Genomic DNA, 24,651 nt, shown 5'->3' on the forward strand with positions numbered 1-24,651 from the left:
CTGCACTATTGTATTATACTATACTATACCTTTGTACTATAATGTGCTGTACTATACTATTATATAAATGTAGTCATTACTTTGTTTCTGGCCACATATCTTCAGTCTTTATTTCTCCTCCGTCTCATTTCCTCTCTCGGTTGCTGACTATTTAATAAAAGTATTAAATAATTTAACCATAATGTACTTTTCTATATTGTATATCATAAGGCCACAATAATACAAGTGTCTTATATTAAGGTCTCACAATCCTTATTCGCAGTTCACAGCCACAAACACACACAAACAACCTCACAACTTAACCCTCATCCATTAGTCCTCATGTGTCTCAGAGGACCTCTGTGAGGATTGACCTGCGTCATGTTATCACACCATCTGATGCCCATGGCAGCTGACGCTCATAAAACCCAGTGAAGCGTGCCAGCCATGCCTTCACCGCCCCGTGTCCCATGCAGCACTCACTGAATTCACTCTCTCCGGATGACATCCCATGAATAGTTCATAGCGCGAGGAGGAGCTGTGGTGACAGGTAACAGTGTCGGCTAACCTAAACTCTTCTCTTGTCAGTTTGAAAGGACAGAAACATAACATTCATTTAAAAAATATATATATAAATAATTCAAATAAATATGTTGTCAGTTGTTTTTACTGAAGCTATCTGTACAATTTAGTTAATATGAGAGAAACCATACTTGTGATGTCAGTGGAAAGTAAAATAAAAAGTGTGGATGGGGCAGATACTTTGTTTAATGGTTAAGTTTGAAGTTACCACATCAGAAAAAAGCTTAATATTTGGGCGTTTATAACAGGTGGTTGACCTGGAACTAATGCAGCGTGAGTCATCCCACAAATATGGGTCACACCCCACCAACTATTGAGCAGAGCAATAGATGCAGATTTAGTGAAAGACTCTTTTGCTTTTGTCTGGGACGTCAGCATCATGGTGGTTAATCATATAAATTGCTAACACTCTTCTATTTGAAGTCACGTTTCTCTTCTCCAGTTGCATTATTGTGTTTTTTGTCATTGCACTTTAGTATCTTCATGTACCGCAGGAACTTAGAAACACTGTTTTTAAGTCTCATCTTTTGAAGTTATAGTAAAGCAGGAAAACAAAACTACTTTTTATGGCTTCTTCCTGGTCTCTTCACTGTATACAATTACTGTAGGTGACTATACCAGTCAGCACCTTTTATTTTATTTTTTTTCATGCTTCCTCCCTGCATTGTGCAAACGCAAAGAACAGATGCATTATCATTTTCACTCACTGATTTTGTATGTATTATTTAATTTATGTTGTTTGTATTTTCATATTTCTTCAACAAAATAAAAAAGTTTTCCTGTTCCTAATCATCCAATACACCCACCTAATCCTTTTGGTTTTTCTTTTAATTTACTGAAACAATGTTTAACAAAAGAACGAGCGAGATTAAGTTTTAAAAAGCTCACCATTTAAAACTCAATTGACATTTGAGCCTGAATGGGAGAATCTAAATGTCCTTTTTGTTACACAATCATCCTTATCTGTCTTTGTTGTTTACCAGTCCGACCTGTCTTTAATGACCTGCTCTTTTATGAAAGGGTCTCATTTAACCTGCACTTCGACCTTTCCTCTTTCCTCCAGGGGGGCTTAATTGTATATCATTTCAAACAACGGGTCTCCTTTCAGAACAGCTCTTTAGGAAGCACGTGGGATACTCCTGTGCATTTTAACTTGTTTGCTAAACCTGTAACGCGGGGGGGCCCCTGCTGCTTCTCGCCTCCATTGTGATGCAGGCCAGGTTTATAATCCACTCCTTGCCGGGGCCACTTCACACCTCGGTGAGCGCTGCCGACTCCTGCTGAGTTTGGAAGGGATTCAGGGACCACTCCTTTACACAACACACACACGCACACACACAGACCTACACACCTGCTACCCAAACCAAATAACTCCCCCCCCCCCCGCCCCCGTTCCTCCTCCGGCGTTCTGGACTCCGATCTCTTTGTCTCGCAGGTGTCCGTCCCACAAGTCAAAAGGTGAACAAACAGAGAAACGTCCATTACTCACTGCAGTGATGTCAACAGCATTTTGACCTCGGAGGTTAACGGTGGGAGAATGTGGACTTAATGACCATCGAGGGAAAGATAAATATTTCGGACATTATTAGGGAGACAGATGGTTGGTTCAAGGATTTCTAGATGGAGTTGGGTGGGGGAGCGAGCTGTAACATCAAAGCGTCCGTTCAGGGTGGGGTTGTGTTGGGTGGGATGCTTGGACAGGGGGGTGGGCGTCATCGGAGCTTTTATTACACCTCATCCCTCATAAAAGCCGAGCCTCTAAAAATAGGTCCAAACGATTCGACCCCAAAAATGTCTCCTGCAGGTTCAGCAGAAATATTTGCTCTCGGGGAGGGTAACGCCGTCACATGTTCTGGGCAAAAGCGTCACACATTGGAAGAATCAACATTAATCAAAGCTCACGGATATTTAAAAAAACACATTTCATACGTCACCGTTAATTGTAATAATTGGTGTTATGAATCCTCTAGTGGAGAGTGAAGGAACTGCTGTTATAGAACACTAACAGGGCTGGTATAGAAATAAAAACACTATAGCATGACCATGACTGTGGGAATCCACACTTTGTAATCAAGTATATTTACTCAAGTACCACACTTGAGTATTTCCATTTTATGTGACTTTATATTTCTATCTCACTACATTTTCGAGGGGATATGACAATATGTAGTTACAATAACTTTGACCTCGGCGAAAGACAATATTTAAATGCTGCTTTTACATTGATTAATTAGATATAAAAAATATAATATATTTTTCTCATTAAAAAAAAAACAATTAATTAATCCTACTTACAAACTGTGAGGCCAAAACTTAAGTTTATTCCTCCGTGATACAGCCCTCTAATGCCAACAACTTTAAAAAAGACATACATGTTATACATCATTGGCAGGTTTCAGTGCAGTATTTAGAAATTTGCCGTGCTCTGCTCATTTTTTGTTTGCAGCTGTGATTATAGATGGGAAGTGTGTGAGTGTTCAAAGTCTCTTTGTGGTTAATTGTGTCTCTGTGTTGACATTTCGTGTCACTTTGTGGTTTTTGCATCTCTTTATGTTAACCATTGTGGCTGCTTTGTGTCTGTCTGTATTTTGAGTCTCTGGATTCATTTATGTATCTTTTTGTACGTCTTTATGGTCATTTTTTGGTCTTTTTCTCTTCATTTTGCATCTCTGTTTAGTTGTTTTGTGTCTCTTTGTGAACAGTTTGTGTCTCTTTGTGTTTTTTGTAGTCATTTTGAGTCTCTCTTAAGTCTTTATAGGTGTTTTGTGAATCTATGTGGTTGTTTGGTGTCTCTTAATGGTCATTTTGTCTCTTTGTGGTCATTATGCATCTCTGTCAAGGGGTTTTGTGCCTCTTTATGGTTGTTTTGCATATTTTAGTGGCTGTTTTCTGTCTTTTTATGATCATTTGGGATCTTTCAGTAGTTGTTTTGTCTCCTTGTGGTCATTTCTTGTCTCTTTATGTTTTCGTTTTTTACATCCCTTTGTTGTTGCTTTGTGGGTCTGTGTTGACAGTTTGTGTCACTTTGTGGATTTTGTGCATCTCTTTATGGTAATTTGAATCACTAGTTGTTTTGAGACGCCTTATGGTTGTTTTTTTGTCTCTTTATAGTCATTTTGCATCTTTTTGCAGTTGCATTTTGAGTCTCTCCATGTATTTCACGTCTCTTTAGGGTTTTTTGGTGTCTCTTTGTGGTTTTATTTTGTCTATTTATGATCATTTTGCATCTCTTTGTAATTGTTTTGTGTCTCTTTGTAATTGTTTTGTGTCTCTTTGGGGTCATTTTGCTTCTGTTTGAGTGTCTGTGATGGTGTTTAATTCTCTTTATAGCTCTTTTGAGTCTCTTTGACGTTGATAGTGTCTCCTAGTGATTTGATTTTCTCTCTTTATGGTCATTTTGCATCTCTTTGTAGTTGTTTCTTGTCTCTTTGTGGTCGTTTTGCACCTCTTTGTAATTGTTTTGGGTCTCTTTGTGGTCGTTTTGTCTCTGTGTGAGTGCTTGTGGTGGTTTTGAATTGTCTTTGTAGCTGTTGTGAGTCTCTTTGAAGTCGTTTGTCTCTTAGTAGTTGATTGATGAACTTTCAAGCGAGAAGCAGTTATTCAAAACAGAGGCCGCCCCACCTCCAACACACCCTGGGATTGTACCTAGTATGGCCCCTCATTTCCAATAGACCTAAAGTGTATATGTTAACACCAGCATTAAGTTATAATCTGTCTTTACAATCATCTTTAAATAAGTGTGTATGTGTACAAAATAAATTGATTTCTAGACTTTGATAGACTTTGATTTCTTGTCCCTTGCTGCAGCATCCAGCACATTGTATGGCAGAGAGTTTGGCATAGCTGTGTGGAACAGAGGCAGCTGTCGTGAGGTTCAAGTCTGGGTCAGAACAAGTCCAAACCCCACCCTCCATCCAGCGAACCACAGCAGTCAGTGTCAAGGGCAAGAATCCACAACAGGTGCCCGTCAAGCTGGGATTTGTGTGCATTCAGACGGTAGCAGGCACAGGCATGCCAAGCTTTCGCTGTCGCAATGGTTTCACTCTTCACTGGTGATCATTAACACTGACTTTTTCAGACCCCAACATCACACCCCCCCATGTTCCCCTTCACTTGTGCCCACGCTGGGTGCCACCTCCTCCCTGTGCGGAGCTGTGTCAGTATCCGGCAGCAGAACCCCGGGGCTCACAGGTGGCTGTGTGACACATGCTCGTACAAAGTGCTCTCCTCTCCGGGGAGTCGGAGGTGTGGAGGGAAAAGTATCAGCTATGTGATGGCAGTGAGCAGCAAATGAGCCAAATATATGACTTTAGTTATTCTAGTCATCATGTCATTGGGGGCGTATAATGTGACGATAGAATGAGAAACATTCAAGCAATACAAAGATGTTCACGCCTGTTTCTCCTTGACATTTACATTTTTTTCCTGACAGTTTATGTTTTCCGCTGATCCCACAGTAAAACTAAATATTTGTTCATGTTCATCATAAATCTTAACTTACCGAGCAAATAGGCTTAATAATTCAGAAAGTACTTCTTCAGTGTGGTGCTTGAAAGAGGATATTACACTTCAATACACTGTCAACAAAAATAAAGTTACAAAATAACACATAGATGCTCAGTCACAAATATCTGTGTCTAACTGTAAACTTGGATACACCTATTTATGGATTCATTTTTTTAAATTAAAGAAACTAAACTTAAAACTTAAACTTAAACTTAAACTTTATTGAATCTGTTTTGGGACAATATACAAGAACGTTTTACATTAATAAATATGTCCATTTGTGGATGAAAAACAAACACGTTTGTTGTTTGGTGTAGGGAAGGATCATCTTAAATTTAGTAGTTAAACATTGTCAACTTATTCTTGACGTTTAAAGAGTAAAATATATCTCAAACCAAACCTCAGTGCATTAACTGTTACTTTGAGTGTCTATCTGAGTCTGAGTAGCAACTGTAACTGTTTAAACTTAAAACATGACAGAAACTATATTGATTTTCTGTTGTTACAGCTGTTTGTCAGCTGGTAACAAATTCAAATGTTTGTTAGTGTCACCCAGGTTTGCTCTGCCGTGGGTTGTTGCTGGACTTTGTAACACGGGCCAGTGTCCTGTCCCTAATCATCCGATACACCCACCTACTATCCCTTATTTTCTATTGTGCTGTTTTTTTATTCTCTGTCATGTGTCTACAATAATAACAATAATTATAATAATCTTCTGTCTATTGATGCACTTGCCATCTGCCGTAGAGAGCTACATCTCATCTGTAGTTTATTGTTTAATGTTTGTTGGTATTTGAAAAAAAAAAGTTGCATTTTATTTTTCATCCATGACTTTACATATATAAACACCGTACATGAATATACGTGGAATGTATAAGTTGAACACAGTTTGGCCCTTTGGCCTTTACAGCCAATGAATCACTCTAGATATTATTTTAGCTTGTAGCGCCCTCTGCGGTTCGAATGGTGCAATTACAACAGTCCCACTTTTGAGTGAGGACGACTGGACATAGGACAACTTTTCGCCATATCTGTTGTTGTGAAGTGAAAGTTGACAGACGGAAATTTAAATTCCAACATTGAAAGTGATACTTCGAATATTCTGCGTTTCTTTAATTCAAAGCAGTTTTTTTCCACCACGTATCAGAACAAGCAGGGTTTAGATATTTACCACATTGTCTCAAAAACATTCATGCGTCTTAGAGAGACCACACACACAACAAGTAAACCTCTCTTCTATAACGACATGAAGTGGGCCCGTCCTCCGCCTTGTTCTGAGTACATGGGGCTGGTGTAATAAGGAAGTGGGCTCACCTTCCTGCAGCAGACTGCAGAGGTGAGGGAGTGGCCATCACCTGCCACACTCTTTCCCAACCTGAGACACTGTGAGGCCCGCACTCCTCGTGTGGAATAACACTTTCTGTCAGGCTGTACACCTTGGAGGAATCCAGCTATAATCAGGTAAGAGCCAACACTATGTTAAGTTTTATGTTTATTCCAGCATAGAGGATTTTATTCTGGGGTGAGGGGAGGTTATGGTGATTTACTGAAGCTCACAAGTAGCTGCTGAAGGCCCAGATTTATAAAAAAAAATCATGAAACAAACAGATAATCCTGCTTCCATGAGCTGAAACATCCAGATTTGAATCATACTTTTGCTTTGACTCATCATAAACAACACGTATTTCTCATTCGTTCTCTCCTGTAGCTGTTTGCGGGGCAGTGCAGGATGTGAAACTTGACTCTGCAGCTTGAATAGTTGCATTATTCTCTCCTCGCTGTAATGACTAGATTTGTAAGAGCACGGTGTGAAGCCATTTCTCCCAGAGAGAGATAGAGAGAAACTCTGCTCACTATCACAGCATGTCTGTGCAGGTGAGGCAGCAGCCAGCCACATTCCAGTGCCTTGGGTCATGCCGTTGCTCTACGCAAGACCCTCAGCACAGCACTGTGTGGAGGGGGAATGTGTCCATGTCTGCCTGTGTTGACAAGCACCCAGGCATAATCTATAGCATAAGTTTTTCTAAAGGGGTGAAGTTGCCTTTTCACCTTGTGCGATGATGCATCAATAGTGCCCCAGTTCTCTTATAATGTCATTAGTCAGAGACACCATGTGATGATACTGTCAGGAGGTGCGTGTCCCGACAAAGACAGTGTCTCTTACAGTGCACCACTGAGCAGTTTGTTTAAAAAAGATCAAAGACAGTTGACCATGTGTAAGTTAAATCTTATATATATCTGACAATAGTCATAAATAGTCCCTGAACAAGATCCATGTATTAGTCTCTGGGAAATCAGGGAAAATGTTGGAAAACGACCAATCTCACATTGTTGAAGAAAGTGAAATAAACATCCCTGGACCTCGCCCCCTGATGTGGATCTCATAGCACATCCTTCCAGCAAGTTCGGTGATAATCCGTCCAGGAGATTTTGCGTAATCCTGCTAACCATCCGACGAAGGAACGTAACTTCCTTGGTGAACAATCTGGATTGAAATCTGTTTTTAATCGAGTGAGACATCTTACCATAGCAAACGTTCCTGTTTCTAAATGTTCTCAAGTATTGTTTTCATTTCTGTAATCCTGCTCGACTAAGAACTTTGTAAATGGACTGAATCCCAAAGGCAACATTGTTTTAGTTGCAAGATATTTTTGAATCAAGAACAATGGTGTAATTTCATGCGTCCTTTTTTTTGTACATTGATCAAAACAAATAACAAACTCGAAAGGCAAACCAGAGAGTTCACACCTCCTCCAAGGCCCAACAGTCCACTTGTGAAACCACACATCAAGATCTTTATTTGGATCTGCACCAAATTGCACACACTCGTAAATATCAGTCCCCTAAACATGTCAGATTCTTTTTCATCAAGATCCATGTATTAGTCTGTATCCTTCCACCAGGTTTCTGTCCCGTTGCTTTTCATGTAATCCCGCTAATTAACAGATAAAATCATTGGGATGTACAGTATTACTCCACAACACAGTGTATTGTGAAATGACTCCATTGTTCCTGTGCAGCCTCCCCTCAGTTCCCTCAGGTGCAGCCTTGTTGTGGCCTCTCCACCGGCTCCTGTGGAATTTCATTCCCATTCGTCACAATCTCTCCCCCAGTCAGTCTCCGTCGTTCACCCCCTGACACGGCACCTGCAGACACGGCGCGTCTGGAGGTTGGACGTATAGAATAAAGGCGGGAGTAACTTTTTTTTTTTTACTTTAGGTAAATGTTTGAGTTCTGAATATTCCTTTTTGTTGTGGCTGAGCACTGAGAGAGTTTGTTCGCTCTGCCTCGGTCACTGATTGTGATAAAAAAAATCTCCCTCGGGAACAGTTGTTTCCATAACAACTCAAGCGCCAGCATGACAGTGTGCGAGAGAAGCAGCAGCACCGTGTGCCTGGAGAGTGTCGTTTTGTTTGCCTTAAAAAAAAAACAAACCCAACTCTGTTAAAGACAGACAGAAGAAAGGACTTCACGTCTGTCAGTGATTTTAATTGGAGGCTTTTTTTGTCCTCGTATTGTCTCGGCGTCTGAGATTTGTTTACTTTTTCTTGGCGAGAGCTCTTCTTGTCAAGACCGTCCTGTTTCTACAGAGCGCTGCACGGGCTTGTCCGACAAAATTACAGCATTAGCACGACTTGATTTACTTGAACAAGCTCAGCAGCTTTTCTCACCAGATGAGATGATCACGTTCAAAACACAAGCACCTGCTCCGGCTATTGTTTGAATCGTGTACTTTGACAATCGCAGCACTTCTCCTGACAAAGCCCTTTTGTTCTACTTAACAAAATTCACCAAACTCCGCAAACATTAAAAGTCTAGAGTAAACACAAGCAGCGAGGAGAGAACTTAAAGTATTCAAACTTGAATTACAATTGATGCATTATGATTTTTTGTTGATAAAATAATCCCTTGTTGATCCTTATGGGGGAAATTTGGGTTTTACATCAGTCTAAATCCAGACTGAATACAGTGGGGACAAAAAGGAATTGAATAAACTTAATAAAAGCAATTAGACACAGACCACAAGAATTACAGTAGTAGATATTAGATATGTGGTTAATAATATGTAAACATGCGACAAATTTCACCAGTTATTCCTTGTAGGGCTGCAACAGTTAATCCCCTTTCTGATTTATTACTTTCACAACTAATTTCTTAGCCTAAATGTAATTGCTTGGTTGACAAAATGTCATGAAATAGTAAAAGTATCTGTCGTGTTTTTTTCCAAAAGGTGCAAGGTGACGTCTTCAATTGATCATTTGTTCCACCAAAACCCAGTGAGATTTAGAGAAGAAGGAACAAGAAGCTGGAAACTCTCTTAAAAATGGTTATAACTGTCGATTGCATGACATAATAGTTGCTAATACATCTTCTCTCAATCGACTACCTGATAGACCTGTTAACTTGGAAACCAATATTCTGACTATTGTCCTTATTGTGAAAAAAAACCGACATTCAGATTATGATGTTAACATGCGTTGCTATGAGAACATTCCATTCGTGTTGACATGATTCAGAGCAAAGTGTGATTGTAACTCAGTGACTTGTTTACATGCGTCGTCTAACAGTTGTTTACGTCGATGTTGCAAGATGTTGTGAAAATGCGATTGAGACTTTATACATGTCTACATAATGTGACTAAGGTTGGAATACTCCCCGTGTCTTTCACAGGTTAAGGTAATCTGTTTTTATATAATCTGTTTAGATGGCAGTGTTTTATTTAGACTATTGCCTTAATCTAGTTAATATTGGAATATTGGCGTCCATGTGAACGTGTAGTAGGAGCAGTTAACGTGCAGCACTGGCCTCCATATTGAGATTTACTATCTATGTCCCATTGTTCTGTATTTTAGTGTTTAAGTGTCAAAAACTAAAACCTGACCAAAAAAGTCTCACGTGCTTGTTACCTGAACCAGACGAGAGGTCGCAGACTCAACAGTGACACAACTTTACAACACATCCTGTTGTGTCATTCATCACTTTCTTTCATTCTCCTCATCTTTTTCTGTCTTGCACCATTTCCCTTAGAGAATCAAAATATTTTTGGCACAACAGTTCGCAAAGTGCTGCGTTCATGTCCATTATGTTTCCACCACGTTAGTCCAGGAATGTGTTTTGTATGTGGAGTCTGTAAATCCACGTTCATCTCGAACTTCCCCCTCTGCCTCCTCAAGCACCTCTGTCCGGCCTCCCACACCCAGATGATGGTGCAACATGCCAACCGTGCTGCACGCTCATCTTCTCTCTCTTTTCCTTTCTCACCGTTCTCACACACATACACACACACTCACTCACACACACTCACACACATACCCAGACGCGGCCCTGCTGGGGAATTCATGGCCTCAGGCTAACAAAACACAGCGGCGTCCAACAGCGGAAAGCCCTGAGAGAAACCAGCACAGCTCAGCTCCCTCGCAGCGGACTAACAGCGCAGAGATTCGTTTCTGAGAAAAAACGTGTTGTGACAGTTTAACTGCCGGACGCTGCTGTGAGGTGGGTAACTGGGAGAAATTGCTTAATTCCCGGCTAGGTGTGTTGTCAGGGTAGTTTTTTCTTGCCTCTGTTTGCTGAGTCAACATCCCGTCAGGCTTTTGATTGACAGAACAGAAAATAACACGAGTGGTGCAGAGTGAGAATTACTGTATTTAGGGGTTTGGAGGTTGAGAGCAGCGTCTGTGACTTTTAATTTGATGGGTCGGTTTGTGATCAGTCATCAAGTTTCTGTCCGTGTGTTTGCAGCTTTTTTTCAGCTTTTTCACCTTTCTTGAAAACAGCTGTTTCCAGGTGTGCAGTTGTGGCTGTGATGTGTTGAGCTGAAGTTTGAGTATTTCCATTAGATTTATCTGATTTCATATCATGTTTGCTTAAACCTGAGTGGCTGCAGCACAGTAACCTGTTGATGGGATGTATTTCTTAAAGGAGCAATTTTCCATTTAACTGTTTGTACAGTGAAAATGTGGCCGGAGCTTGCAGCTAGTACCTTTTGTACTGGAAACAGGGGAAACACCTCGGTTGTCTCTGTCCAAATATAACAAAATCCAAGTGCTAGCTTATTCAAAACTAACCAACAAACAGTATTTTCTTATGTTAACCCATGACAAGAACTAATGTGTAAAGAGTGGGTCACTGCACGAACAAAAACTACGTCAAACGCCATAAAACTACAAATTTGCACTTACATTTCGTACATTCTAATGAAACGAGATATGCAGTATGAAATTGTGAATGTTACTGGTGTCAATGGGTGGAAATCATAGATAAAACTGGATGACATGACAGCTCCCCTAAATCAAATCGATCGCCACCTACTGGCTGGCTGCAGTATAAGTCATAAATCCTGCCTCCTACATGTTAGTGGAAGGGACAGGGACCAATCGAAAAAAGTTAAAGTGAACATCAAATATATTGGTCCATAGATTGTTTCTGTCATTTTAGGTTGCTCTTATCACACTGATGTATGTTCAAGTGCTATTCTTTCTGGTTCATTTGGTTTCATTTGGTTTTTTAATAAGCTTAGATTGACAGCACTTTGATGATTTGAAATTGATGTATGTTCTCATCTAACTCTCGGCAAAAATGTATTTCCCAAAATATAAAATTATTTTAAATTAATTACAGAATCCCTACATACATTCAAAGTTATTTTTAACTCCCTCCTACATGTAAGATAAATCAAAGCGACTTGCCTCGAGGCTCAGAGCTAAGACGCTGCTACATGTGATGGTTAGTCATCACTTTGTCATTCATTGTTTTTCGGTTTCTGGTGTCGACTCGGATTACCACATTTTTGTCCTTGGTTTCCTGTAGTTTCCCACAGACCATCACTCCCACGTTGTGTTTTCAACAACTTAATGGAAAAACATAAACATAGTGATGATTTAAAAAATGTTCCACATCCCTGTTGATTCAGATGATACAAGTCTCTACACTGTCACAGTTTGGTTGTATGAATCACACAGGCCCTCACTTGAAATCACGGTTAGGAAAGAATGTAATCGGCCGATCTCAGAATCAAATGATGTGAGTCACGGACACCGCATGGCACAGGATCACAGCACGAATGTGAAGGGGAGCACGAGTGTAGTACTACGCTGCAGCAGGTCACAGAACAGTGTGTGCTCTGGTGCCGTGGGATCGCAGGCCTTCATTTGATATTCACCTCGCGTCTAGATTCAAACTGTTTTCCTTTGTCTGTAACAAGGATGTTGTGGACATGATGGTGACAACCCAACCGTGACAATGTACGAGGTGATGTCCGGTGACACCCTGTCCTGGAAGGTGCTCAGTCCCAGGCAAAGCACCGTCGAGCCCAGCCCCGAGTCGCTCATCACGGGGGACGGAGGACCCATCAAGATCCTCAAAGTTTGCTTCTGCACCAACAACAACCTGGGCAAGAACTTCAAGCTGGTGAAATGTGACAGCTCCTGGCAAGTTAGGGTGAGAGAACTGTGCAAAATGTGGGGAAGGGAGTCAACGTGTCAGAAGACTGTGATGAAGAGGGGAACTTTAGTTTGTCTTAGATAATTTTGATAACAAATCAAAGACGATCCGACAGCTTCGAGGCATGTGGTGTTTATTTAAACCTCAGCTGGAGATGATGTTTTTTTTGGGCTTTAATAAAATGTACAAAAGTTGATCATATTCATATTCTCTCATACAGAGTAAGCAATAGCACACACACTCCTACTCATTAAATCAAAGCAAGCGTCCAACATAAAGTATTATATTTGGCATGGGTGAATAAAAATCCATGGTTCCTCGTTCAGGCGATCATTCGTTCGATTCTGGTGAGCGGCCGTCTGGGTCCCAACATCACTCACACAGCTTGTTACGGCCTCCTGCTGAAACACTTGAAGTCTGAGGAACTTCACTGGCTGCATCCCGATCTGACTGTTGGGGAAGTGGAGCAGCGCTACGAGAGCAATCATGTGGAGGCAGAGTGGAGGTACGCGTGTGTTTTCATCCACAATTTCATTTTTCATTATCCAACGCTTGGATGTGTGCGTTACGAGAGACATTTGCAGTGTGTGTGACATTAAAGCGCTGCGTGCTTTCTTCTTGAATACAGGTATGACCTTCGAATCAGATACGTTCCTGTTAATTTCCTGGAAAAATTCGAAGATGAGAGATCTACTTTGATGTTTTTTTACCAACAGGTAACAGACTACACTGTATGTTCTCTTTTAATGTTTTGGGCTGGTTTAGATCAATGGAGATGTGATCAATAGTCACACTGACCAAAAAAGCAGATGTTCAGCAGAGACGAGACATTTTTCCTTGTCTGGTTTTGTGTTGATAAAGTGTGAGTTTCTGTAGGTGGCGCTCCTTTTGGTTTCAAATGAATCTAAATACTGTATAATAATGTAAAACCCTCAGTGCCACACTTACTCATGATGGTGAATCTTAGTTTGTTCCATGTCCCATCCACTAACATGGAGCAGGCAAGATTTATAAGCTAAACTGCCGCCAGCCAGCAGGGGGCAATCAAGACACTTGAGCTTCACTTTTGGGGAGCTGAATGGTCTGTCATCACCACCTTCCAGCAGTTTCCACTTTATACAATCTGTGTTTGACGTTATTGTCAATATAAAAAGTTTATTTGATTGGCAGTGGTAATATAGAAAAAATAATCTATATTAGTTTGAATATTGCCTCCATTTTATTATGATTTATTAGATATTTTACCAATATTACTGGATGAAATATTTTTCTGATTTCTCTGTTTAACTATATAACAGGTGCGTAGTGACTATATGCAGTATCATGCCAGTAAAGTCAGCGATGGGATGGCTCTGCAACTCGGCTGTTTGGAGATCAGGTGAGTCCCTGCATTCCTCTCTGCATTCCTTTGCTCTTACAGGTTAAACTTTGCACTTCCATTAGTTTGAGCCTGAGGGGGAGGTGGTAGAGTTGGCTGGATTCATAGTATATTGAATATCTTTGGAAGGATATAGACGAGATGATATTCAGATTGTTCATCTGTAGTAGAAGGTTATAAATACATTTAATGTTGAGGATGCACAAACATTCTCACATGCTTTGTTTTACTCTTTTTACAGGAGGTTCTATAAAGACATGAATGCAAAAGGTCTAGAAAAGAAGTCGAACTTTGAGCTGCTAGAGTAAGTTTTTGTTCTTGTAACTCTGTAACTTTAATTTGGATGGTTTTGATGATATATTTGTATTTGTTTGAAATACCTGGTAGCTACTTGACAAAGAACTCTGAGCATTAGAGACATTATAATATGTTCACTTTGCAGCAATATTTATCTTTTATTTGTTGTGTTTGTTTTTGCAAATGAAGAAAAGAAGTGGGCCTGGACCTGTTCTTTCCTCAACAGCTGATTAACAGCATGAAGGTGAACTTTCCCAACCTTGACTGAAGTATAACCAACCAGACGCTGACTAATTCTGTTCTCGTCATCTACAAATTATAACAAATCCAAATATCTGTGTTTCGATCCAGTCAAAGCAGCTACGGAAGCTTATCCAGCAAACGTTTCAGCAGTTCGCGACCCTCAAGGAGGACGACTGCGTGGTCAAGTTTTTCGAGACCCTCAAGGAATTCGTCAGCTATGACGAAGAGGTCTTCCCATGTGAACTAGTGGTGAGTGACAACATGATTTCAGGATATTGTATTCTTTCTGGTCCCGCCTCCCTTCCAAGTCCACCTGGACACGAACATACCACAGTGTGCTCGGGCCCTAAATCGATCTCATTTATCAACAGCAAGGTTGGAGTCTGTCAGTGGAGCTGGTCGTCGGTGGGAGAGGAATTCGCCAGCGCACACAGAAGGATTCAGCGGTAAGCATGGTGAAGATTTAGGTATTTCCTGTGAGAGCGCTTTGACCTTTAATGATAACTGATCTATTTAGCTGATCTATTAAAAACTAAGCTAGTGCCAGCAACCAGTTAGCTTAACATAGCTTTAAACAGGGGGGGGGGGAAGCTAGCCTGGCTTTTCCCGGGACAAGATGGAGGCATTCTTATCTGGGATATTTTGGCTTCATTTCTGGATAGTGGGAGAAAGTGGAGATGCATCGTCCACTTTTATATAAAGCCTATGATCTAAAAATATTTAGCAAAAAAACTGGTTCAAGTCTCTCATTAAAATCCAACAGTAGAATCATTGTGTATCTCAAACAGTGGAACAACTATAATTCAATTTAGCTTCATTTACTAAATTGAACATATTCCATTTCTTGACTCTTGTGCCATAGGCCGTGTTTCTTGCCGACTTCAAACAGATCAAGTCGGTACAATGTTTACCTCAGGGCGACGGCAAAGCTCTCCTGAACTTCAACATAGAGGGCGCCAGACAGGTAAATACCACAGCAACAGAATCATATATCATTACACAATATTCCTTTGTTCTCCATGCCCTTTTTTTCTCTTTCTGATAGCGTCTATCGATCAACGTGCCCACGGTCCCTATGGCAGAGAACATGATTGACCTTATTGATGGGTACTGCCGATTGGAGAATGACACAGATGAAACTGTTATCTCCCGACCAGGAAAAGGTGAGTACAACTGAGCCATGTCCTTAACGGTGTCTTAAGACAACTGTGACTACAACATTGTTGGTAGTTTGATTATAGAAATGTATAATTTAAAGCTAACTGTAAAATGTCATGACTAATTTCTATCCTAGAGGCTAATGCAGATCCCCTGCCTGAGATTCCTACAAGGTGAGTGGATTGTGGCTGTTTTCCAACTTGAAATGATTGGTGCCCTCTCTCAGTCCAAGCTCTACTCATTCCCATCGGTTGTAAAATGAACTGCAAAGTTAGTTATTGATGTGAGGGCCTGCTTTATTGAATCATGCTGTCAGTGCTGCGTGGAGCCATAACTGGAAAATGTATGACCAGGGCTTTCTCTCATTCTGTCTTTTCTGCGGAGCAGCAGAGACAACAGCAACAGCTCGGCGAGATACAGTATGGGTGAGCTGACACTTTCTCTATTGTATCACACAGTATTACGATTTTTTTCATACTAAAAACGGTATATTGAGCGAGGCGCAGAAGAATTTACGATCAACACAACATTTTTAAAAAGTTATCTTGTTTGTGTTTGCAGGGTCGGATATCTACTGTGAGATCCTCGATGAAAGGCCCAAATCAGGTTTGTCGCAATTTTGTTTTCATATCTATACGAATAATACAAATACGAATAAAGTCATGTTTGAGCTTTGTTAAATCCCGTTCTCTAGTGGTGAAGTATGGGATTGACCGAAATGACATCGTTCTCGGCCGGATTCTCGGTGAGGGTTTTTTCGGGGAAGTCTACGATGGAGTTTACAAGAAGAATGTAAGTGTATCTTATCCTGAGCTGATTTCAGACATGACATTTCGCAGAGTTTGACTTTCACATATGAAGGACGGAGCAGGAGATAGTCCGGGTCAGTTGCGTTTTTCAACATCAGGAAAATATCTAGAAAATTCACACGACGGGTGGCACCTGGGCAGAGCATTCAGGAGTTAGATATATATGATGTTTAAATTTCACTGCGGAAATCCCATGATTTTGTTTACAGCACATACCGTAAAAACGTTTTTGTTAACATTTTCGTCTGTGTCTTCTATGTGTGTGGCAGCTCTTTTTCATCCTGAAATATTTGTGTTCTTCCAGTTTAGCGTTCGTCGCGTGTTAGAAAAGTCTTAAACTGCCCACTCTCTTGTGACTCACTCTGACATTTTCAGGACAAGTTCTGAAAAGTTCTGTAAAATGTCCGGAGCAACTGACTCTATCGTTTGCATTCTTACACACGGCCCCTCTGGAAAATGTCTGGACCTCAGTGCATATCTGAAAGCAGCTCAGTTGAGACTATGTTCACATCCCAAACTGACTTTAACAGGCTCAGTTGTTTACTCTGGGCTGTTTGCCTCTTATTGATTTCCATTAGTTGAAGGACTGTGTCTTTTGGTCTGTTGATCTAACAGAATGTAGAGAGGATCAATGTTGCAGTGAAAACCTGCAAAGACTGCTCACCTGACGTGATGGAGAAGTTCATGAGCGAAGCAGGTAATGAAGTAGAATACACCAGAATGACAGTTGTCATGCAAATAAAGGAGCTTTGACAATAACACGTGTTCAATTTTATTGTCAGTAATAATGAAGAGCCTGGAACATCCTCACATCGTCAAACTGATCGGGATCATCGAGGAGGATCCTGTGTGGATCGTCATGGAGCTTTATGAGTACGGAGAGGTTAGTGTCGACCATGATGTTTATTTTAGTCTTAAAGGGTTTGATTTGTTTAAGATGCATCAACAAGACTCTGAAATCTTCTGCCATGTCAACAGGGAACATGGGTCGTGTGTGATATTGGTGCAGTTGCATCTATTTGCATGAGAGAGAGACTCAGTGAGAGGGAGCTGCTGTACGTCTGAGCCGATGAAGTCTAAATTAAATTCCTGCCCTAACTCAAACGTTGACTCTGTCGCAGCTGGGAAACTACCTGACTCAGAACGAGAAGACGCTGACCAACATGACGCTGGTGCTGTTCAGTCTGCAGATCTGCAAAGCCCTGGTCTACCTCTCCGGGGTCAACGTGGTTCACAGGTGAGAGAATATTCTCCATCTTTATTCAGGGACACTGTCATTACATTCTATTTACAGTAGATAAATTCAATTTTCTTCAGACAGTTTTACAGTTATTGGTCTTTCACTTATTATATAAATGAAAGTCTTGTTAAAATATGTTCTTTAAATGATTTTAGTTCTGAAATCTGGTCACATGTCTTGTATTTACCATGAGATTCTGCACAATATTAGTTAACAAAGACTAAGACATTCATCATGTCTTATCTACGTCATCTCCATCTATACCCACGTAGAATTTGACCTTTCTGTTTCACAGGGACATTGCAGTCAGGAACGTGTTGGTTGCCAGTCAAGCCTGTGTGAAGCTCGGAGACTTTGGTCTATCGAGGTACATCGAGGATGAAGAATATTACAAAGGTAACCGAGGCAAACTGAGAGAATAAACACTGATTCAGTAGTTTTTATAGTCAGTTTTAATACAATTCACAAGTATTTCAGAGAGAAATATGTTATACCATATGTTATACTACTATTCCCAACTGTGTGCACATGGGAATTTGCCTCCTGCACAAATAGTAGGGCAGTCTGATATAACAGGTTTAAACGAAACTGTAAAATAAACAAGTGATTTAGTCATCTCATGTGGATAATGTTCCTAATGTGTATAATTTTGGGTCAAATAAAAACTGGTCCCATTTCGTTGCAGCGTCTGTTACTCGGTTGCCCATAAAGTGGATGGCTCCAGAGTCCATCAACTTCAGACGCTTCACCACAGCCAGTGATGTCTGGATGTTTGGTGAGTGCACACGCACACACACACACACACACACACACACACACACACCTACACACACACACACACACACACTCACAGGGCAAAAGACAGGTGGCTCCAAACAAGCCCTTTATGATTTTATGACATGGCAACAATAATTTGAACTAAAATTAGCTCCTGGGTGAGCAAACAACCCGAACAGCCTCACTGGTCTTGACCTAAAGTAGAGATAAAGGTGATGTTCTATAAAAACATATATAAAGGATTCTTTAGTTCCCCCCGGTGATGTTGTTTAAGAACAATACTATTTGAATAATGAGTTTAATATCTAGAAAGAATGACAGAGAATTTGTCAGCAACTAAGTTGATTAATTAATCATTTAGTTTTTAATTTTTCAAGCAAAAATGAAAAACATTTTCAACTTATTACTTCTGTAGCCAAGTGAATATCTGTGTGTTCAGAACTGGAATAAAATTATTATAAATTAAAATTTGAAGTCATCACACTCGGCTTTAGTAATTTACAGACTAAACAAATAATAGAGAGAATAATTACCAGATTAATCAATGATGAAAATAATTATTTGCCACCCTTGTTTGTTTACAACTCCATCACCAATAGCACCAACACAAATACACTGAGGCTGAAATGCCTCATTATGTATTTATGGATAAAAGACTTCATCACCAAACAGAACTTCACACTGCTGGTTTGTCTTTCCTCACTGGCTGATTTACATCTCAATTGGTTCAAACTTGCCTCTGTAGTCTTGTCACAGAGCTTGATGACTGAATTTATCTCCAAGCATCTGTTGGTTTGTGTGTGTTTGTGTTGCTCTGCAGCCGTGTGTGTGTGGGAGGTAATGAGTCGCGGGCAGCAGCCATTTTTCTGGCTGGAGAACAGAGACGTGATCAACCAACTGGAGCAGGGCATCAGGCTGCCCAAACCGGACAACTGCCCCCCGGCCCTCTACTCCCTCATGACCCGCTGCTGGTCCTACGACCCCAGAGAGAGACCCACCTTCACCGAGCTGGTCGTCAAGATCAGGTTCGTCTGTGGGCGATTTTAACAAAGTGCCTGAGTGCATGGAAATGAGGCCCAGATGTTGAAGGTAGTTGGTTTCAATGACATCGGGTCACATTTGGATTTTATGACTTTCCATTACAATTTTCTCCTCATTGACATGTGAAGAAATAACCCAAAGCACTTTATATACATAAAAGTGTTTTTCTTCTCTCAGCTGTTTGACTCATAAGCCAGAAGCCCAAAAGTATGGTGGCCCTGAGAGCCCAACACACTTTAACTTTTGGAAAACAGCCATTTAGACAAACATGTTGTAAAATGAATGATGATGTTTTCTTAATTATCTTGTGTCTTGTCCCGTTGATTGTGTTTTATTAAGTTGCAGTGCATTGAGCTGGCAGGGCCACCATATAAAAGCCTCATTAAGATGCAAATGTTAATGTACTTTTAATAGAATGACTTTCTCAGTTTGCCAAAAAATAAAACAAGTTAGGTCCATTGACCACTGGTTTTTAAACTATTATAATTAATATCAGATGATCTATAGATAATGAATAATGTAGCTAATAAGTTCCAGTCTGCATTCCAAAGTGTCCTTAGGCAAGATGCTGAACAGTGTATGAATGGTGTGTGATACAAAAAGCACAGTGTATAGAGGTGCTGTATTAACATGTGTGTGAATGGGTGAATGCGACTTGTCCTGTAAAAAGCTTTGAGTGCTTAATGAGACTGGAAAGGTTCTAAAAACAGTCCATTCACCATTTGTAATGTATAAATATGTAAAAATGAAAATCAGCAGGGCCATGAAATCAGTCTATCCATTTAAAGTAAATTAATCCAGCAGGTTGTGACCTGATAAAACGGCCCATCAGGTGTGTTTCTGTTGCTCTGAACTGTTTTCTCTGGTCCGTCAGCGATGTCCACAAGATGGAGAAGGAGCAGGAAGTGGAGAGAGAGAGGGACCGAGCGCGCTCCACTAAATATTTTGACCCCAAGTTCACGTTAAATGAGCCTCCACCCAAGGTACGAATCTGTGCCCCGACCAGACACTGGTTTAATAATGTCTTTATTTATACAGCAAAGTACAAAGAGCTTAACAAGAATAAATATAACTCACAATTTAAATTTTTACGTTTTTGCTTTAGCCTACGAGAATGAAACCATCGCGGTTTGGGAACACGCTCAGTATCGGGCTGCACATTCAGGTACGTCAGTGAATGCAAGCAACTTCCACAGATTCCTCCAAGATGACAGACTTTATTTAAGAAGATGATGTGTGTTTACCCGTGCAGCTGAATGAGGCTTTATGTGCCAGCTCACCTGATCTGGCGAGTCCGTGTGAATATCAGTCCCCCGTCGACTCCATGAACATGCTGACGCTGCCGGCCCGGTCCCCTCGCCGTCGCAGCATGGGGGTAAGAAACACGCCGCACTCTAAAGGCCGAAGCTTCTGTTTGTGTGTCCGATTTCTAACTTGTTCTAATGTAGATAAACCTATAACACTAAAGCACCACCTTCAATAAGTAGATGCTCTTGCCCCTGTGACATTTCCTTGATCCTCTCATTACAGGAGAACGAGTTTCCCCGGGTGGAACCAAACAGCAGGGAGGACGCCCAGCGCCTGTGGCAGAGGGAGAAGAGGAACATGCACGACACCCTCCGCCTACAGAAAGCGCAGATGATGGAGGATGAAATGTGGCTGCAGCAGGAAGAGAAACTCCTGGTGGGAAACAGAGCATCATTAACTTGTGTCAACCCCCTCTCTGTGTCTCTGTACCCCCCCGCTCCAGAAATCAACGTGGCCCTGGAGGCTACGCTGAACGTGGTCTCGTTAAACGATACCAACCTGCTCGTTCCCTCTCGACACCCCGCTAGTTTTGAATTTAATGTCACTCTGATAAGAGTTCCACAGAGAAGGTCCACGTCCATAATCTATAAAATGAACCTGCCTGTTCTTTTGCAGGACCCCATGGGACCAGATGATCCCACCAGGCCAGAGGTAGGTGTCTGTGCGGCACACACTGTGATTTCAATGATATTAAAGGAAAAATCTATTTATATAAGAAATAATAATACTGATATTTAAGTTAGATTTTAAATACCTTGCTACTAATTGTCTTTTTGGAATGTCTTTGGTGGCATATTCATCTTATTTATTCCCAGTGACCAGGTGTACACATTTTCACAGTTACAATGAAGTTAGAAAACACTTAGTTGAATATAACTTCTGCAAGAAACAACAGTGAAGTAAACCTGATGATTTAAAGTGGAAATTAAGCAGTGAAAGTGCAGTGATGCTGGTTAATATGGAGGACTGAGACTGCCAAATGTTTCTATTTTGAGGTTAGGTTTGTCAAACTCTGGGCATTCTGGGAAATGTAGGAAACTGCATTGGATACAGCAACACACCGTAAATTAGGAAGACTGTTCCTTTAAGATTTTTATTCCAATATACCTTTCTCAGGTGGAATCTAAATTAAATCTAGAAATAAATCTGATAGCAAATGAGTTCTTCCGTTATTTACTGGGATTATCTATTTGCACCATTGTCTATACATAATTTGACCATTTCTGGTCCTGATGGGATTTTTCTTTGTCTTTTCTCTTTAGTCTCGAGAAGATGACACATCAAATGGCAAGTGCTTAAAGAAATTGGCAAATTAAATGAATTCTGAAGGCTGATTATCTCTGTCTTAATCCTCCTGTCTCTCTTTTCTTTCTCTCTTGTCTCTTATAACGTTCATCTTTCTGCCTCACAGCTCCGCCAGACAAGCCCCCACGGCTCACAGCACAGGTAATTATATCAAACTTCATCATTATAATATCTTTTAATATTAAAAGACCATTTAATTTTATTAGGTTTGATTTATAGATAAAAAAAGAATTTATAATGAACTTTTTGAGACTTTTAAAAAGGTTTAATTACCCCTGAGGTGACAGTGGATTGAAGTCACCTTATAATTATATAACCTTATAATAATTGGATGAGTATTTTAATTATTAACTCATTATACCCTTTTCTAGCCTACGCCCACAGCTGAACTGGACCGCTCTGATGACAAAGTGTATAAATCCGTCATGGACGTGGTCAAAGTTGTCGTTCAGCTAAAGAATGACATCACTGAACTGCAGTCAGATGATTACATCAACATTGTCAAGGTACAATTCAGTTTTGGCTTTATTCCTTTAAAGTTTGTCGATGTTTTATAAGCAATCTGAATTCTGCCCATCCCGACTCAAACATGTGATTCATTCTCTTCGTGGATTTCGGCCCTCAGTCTGCAGGGATGGCTTTACGAGATCTGATTCGCAGTGTGGATGACATACTGCCCACCCTACACGAGTCTATCAGGACTGAGGTAAACGACATCATCTGCTGCTTGTTTGCTCTGTTTACTCGTCGCGCTGGTTCCTGTCTTTATTGTTTGTGTTCCTTTCCTCCATGTCTGTACCTCTGATTGTATCTGAAACAAAAAGTGGCAGGAAACCACGTCAAACAATATAATTGAAAAGGATACAAATTTGCAAAGGTTCAGTGTGTGGAATTTAGTGACATCTAGTGGTAAAGTTGCATGTTTACCTCAACCTCCACTAAAGGTGTGAAAGAAATGTATACAATGTTGCACTGAGATAATGCAGAGTTGAAACAACATATCCCGGTAGCAGTTTCAACAAAACCTTGACATTTATTAACTTCACGAAGATGGTAATTATTTACGATTATTCTTATTCTTCAGTATTGTAAAATCTTTTGTTTGTTATTGTGTATGTCCACTGTAAAATACTGGTGGGCGAAAACTGATGTAAATCCTCCGTTGTTACCGTTGCCGCAGATCGAGGGCACCCAGAAGCTGCTGAACAACGACATGGCGGAGCTGATCAGTAAGATGCGTCTGGCCCAGCAGAACGCCATCACCTCTTTGAAGGAGGAGTGTAAGAAACAGCTGCTGGCTGCGGCGCACACTCTGGCTATGGACAGCAAGAACTTGTTGGATGCCGTGGACCAGGCGAGGGTCAGGGCCAACGTAGCCAAGCCAGTGGTCCCCTAGTGGACTGTAAAACCTTCTGGTTAAGTTGAAATCAGACTCTCTCTCTCTCACATTTGCACATAGCTGGACATTTCCTTTGGGATGAAATCTGCCTCTTGCAGCCTCTGGTCCCCTCATTCATCATCCTGTAAATGTATGTTGTTAAATTTGAATGTATAGTGGTAGAACTCGGGCTAACTTTGAGTGTGTATACTGGAATGGGGGATTTATAGGGTAGTCTACAGATATCAGGCACTGTATTTAGAATACTGTCAGTTCTGACAAACTTCCTTTTATGTGAACTATTATCGTTTGTGTCTGGTGAGTTATTGATTTAATTGCTCGCTGGGAAATTGAAACTTCCTTGTAAATATAAAACGCGTCTTCTGATAAATACTGTAGTTTTTACTGCGGCGGGAAAAAAATTAATCTCAAGTTAATGTTTGTCTTTTAAAGCTGTCGATAGTTATGTGTGTGAAGAGTAAAGATGATAAAAATGAAAAGGTTTGTCCGCTCGATATGTCCTTTAAGTGTCACAATGACTCATCATTTGAAATTATGAGCATTATATATATATATATATGTAAATTATGATGAAGACTTGAATAATGAATTGTCAGATGTTTCCAACATTATGATCAACTTGAAAAATCAAGTCTTAGCATTATGCCATACAAACATTATCATAAAATATGAAATTCTAGCACATAATTCAAATGATATTAAATAAACATAATGATTTATACTACTGCACTTCAACGCCTGTTCATTGTTTCAAGTATTTAAATCAGAAAGTTTTGCATTCATTATCTTTCTGTGCTCATTTGGATCGACTGGGAGGAAAATAATTATTAAAAACAGATCAAAACAAACATTAAATTTATTATAAGCACTGACTTAATCTTCGCTGTAATCTATTTTATAAGCGATAGACACAATAAAGGCATAACCTGTACAGTAATGTAATCCCATGCAGCAACATAAAACCACTTAGCCTCTGAAATCACCACACAGTGGAATCAACCCATCAAAAGTAATATGCATCACAAAAGTCAACTGGCTGTTAAATTGAATTGTCTTACATGATAACACACAGGTTCGGATTGAGTTCTTCTCCCTGCTGCACTTTGTGTGTATCAACATTTGAGTGTTCCAGCGTACGGTACATCAATATATTGACATGTAGAGATAGTCGTCAGTGCACAGAAAG

At 40.4% G+C, this 24,651-nt stretch overlaps 1 protein-coding gene and 1 long non-coding RNA gene across 4 annotated transcripts; one reads left to right on the forward strand and one right to left on the reverse strand.

Moving 5' to 3' along the window:
* Window positions 1–1,891: 1,891 nt before the first annotated feature.
* Window positions 1,892–11,446, reverse strand: LOC117758330. The gene is made up of 3 exons (XR_004613266.1): window positions 11,376–11,446; window positions 7,429–7,436; window positions 1,892–1,904 (listed from the first exon to the last, which is right to left on the reverse strand). It is a non-coding gene; the product is annotated as an uncharacterized LOC117758330 (long non-coding RNA).
* Window positions 6,382–24,186, forward strand: ptk2bb (protein tyrosine kinase 2 beta, b). Of its 3 annotated transcripts, XM_034579913.1 has the most exons (31): window positions 6,382–6,528; window positions 12,272–12,507; window positions 12,837–13,015; window positions 13,139–13,226; window positions 13,809–13,888; window positions 14,130–14,192; window positions 14,375–14,429; window positions 14,537–14,677; window positions 14,800–14,874; window positions 15,291–15,392; window positions 15,474–15,591; window positions 15,723–15,759; window positions 15,974–16,011; window positions 16,148–16,192; window positions 16,281–16,378; window positions 17,011–17,092; window positions 17,178–17,278; window positions 17,517–17,632; window positions 17,931–18,031; window positions 18,321–18,410; window positions 19,233–19,437; window positions 20,328–20,436; window positions 20,559–20,618; window positions 20,706–20,828; window positions 20,984–21,136; window positions 21,377–21,412; window positions 22,024–22,048; window positions 22,173–22,207; window positions 22,438–22,572; window positions 22,692–22,772; window positions 23,247–24,186. In XM_034579913.1, exons 2-31 carry the CDS (start codon window positions 12,310–12,312, stop codon window positions 23,460–23,462), a joined length of 2,985 nt encoding a protein of 994 aa, XP_034435804.1. In that variant the 5' UTR covers window positions 6,382–6,528; window positions 12,272–12,309; the 3' UTR covers window positions 23,463–24,186. The 3 variants fall into 3 exon arrangements, with proteins under 3 accessions (XP_034435804.1, XP_034435802.1, XP_034435803.1); XM_034579911.1 differs by having other exon boundaries at window positions 20,984–21,412; XM_034579912.1 differs by lacking the exon at window positions 6,382–6,528 and adding an exon at window positions 10,381–10,563 and having other exon boundaries at window positions 20,984–21,412.
* The last annotated feature ends 465 nt before the right edge of the window (window positions 24,187–24,651 follow it).

Source organism: Hippoglossus hippoglossus, chromosome 24, assembly GCF_009819705.1.
Source record: "Hippoglossus hippoglossus isolate fHipHip1 chromosome 24, fHipHip1.pri, whole genome shotgun sequence".
In the NCBI taxonomy this organism is placed as follows: domain Eukaryota; kingdom Metazoa; phylum Chordata; class Actinopteri; order Pleuronectiformes; family Pleuronectidae; genus Hippoglossus; species Hippoglossus hippoglossus.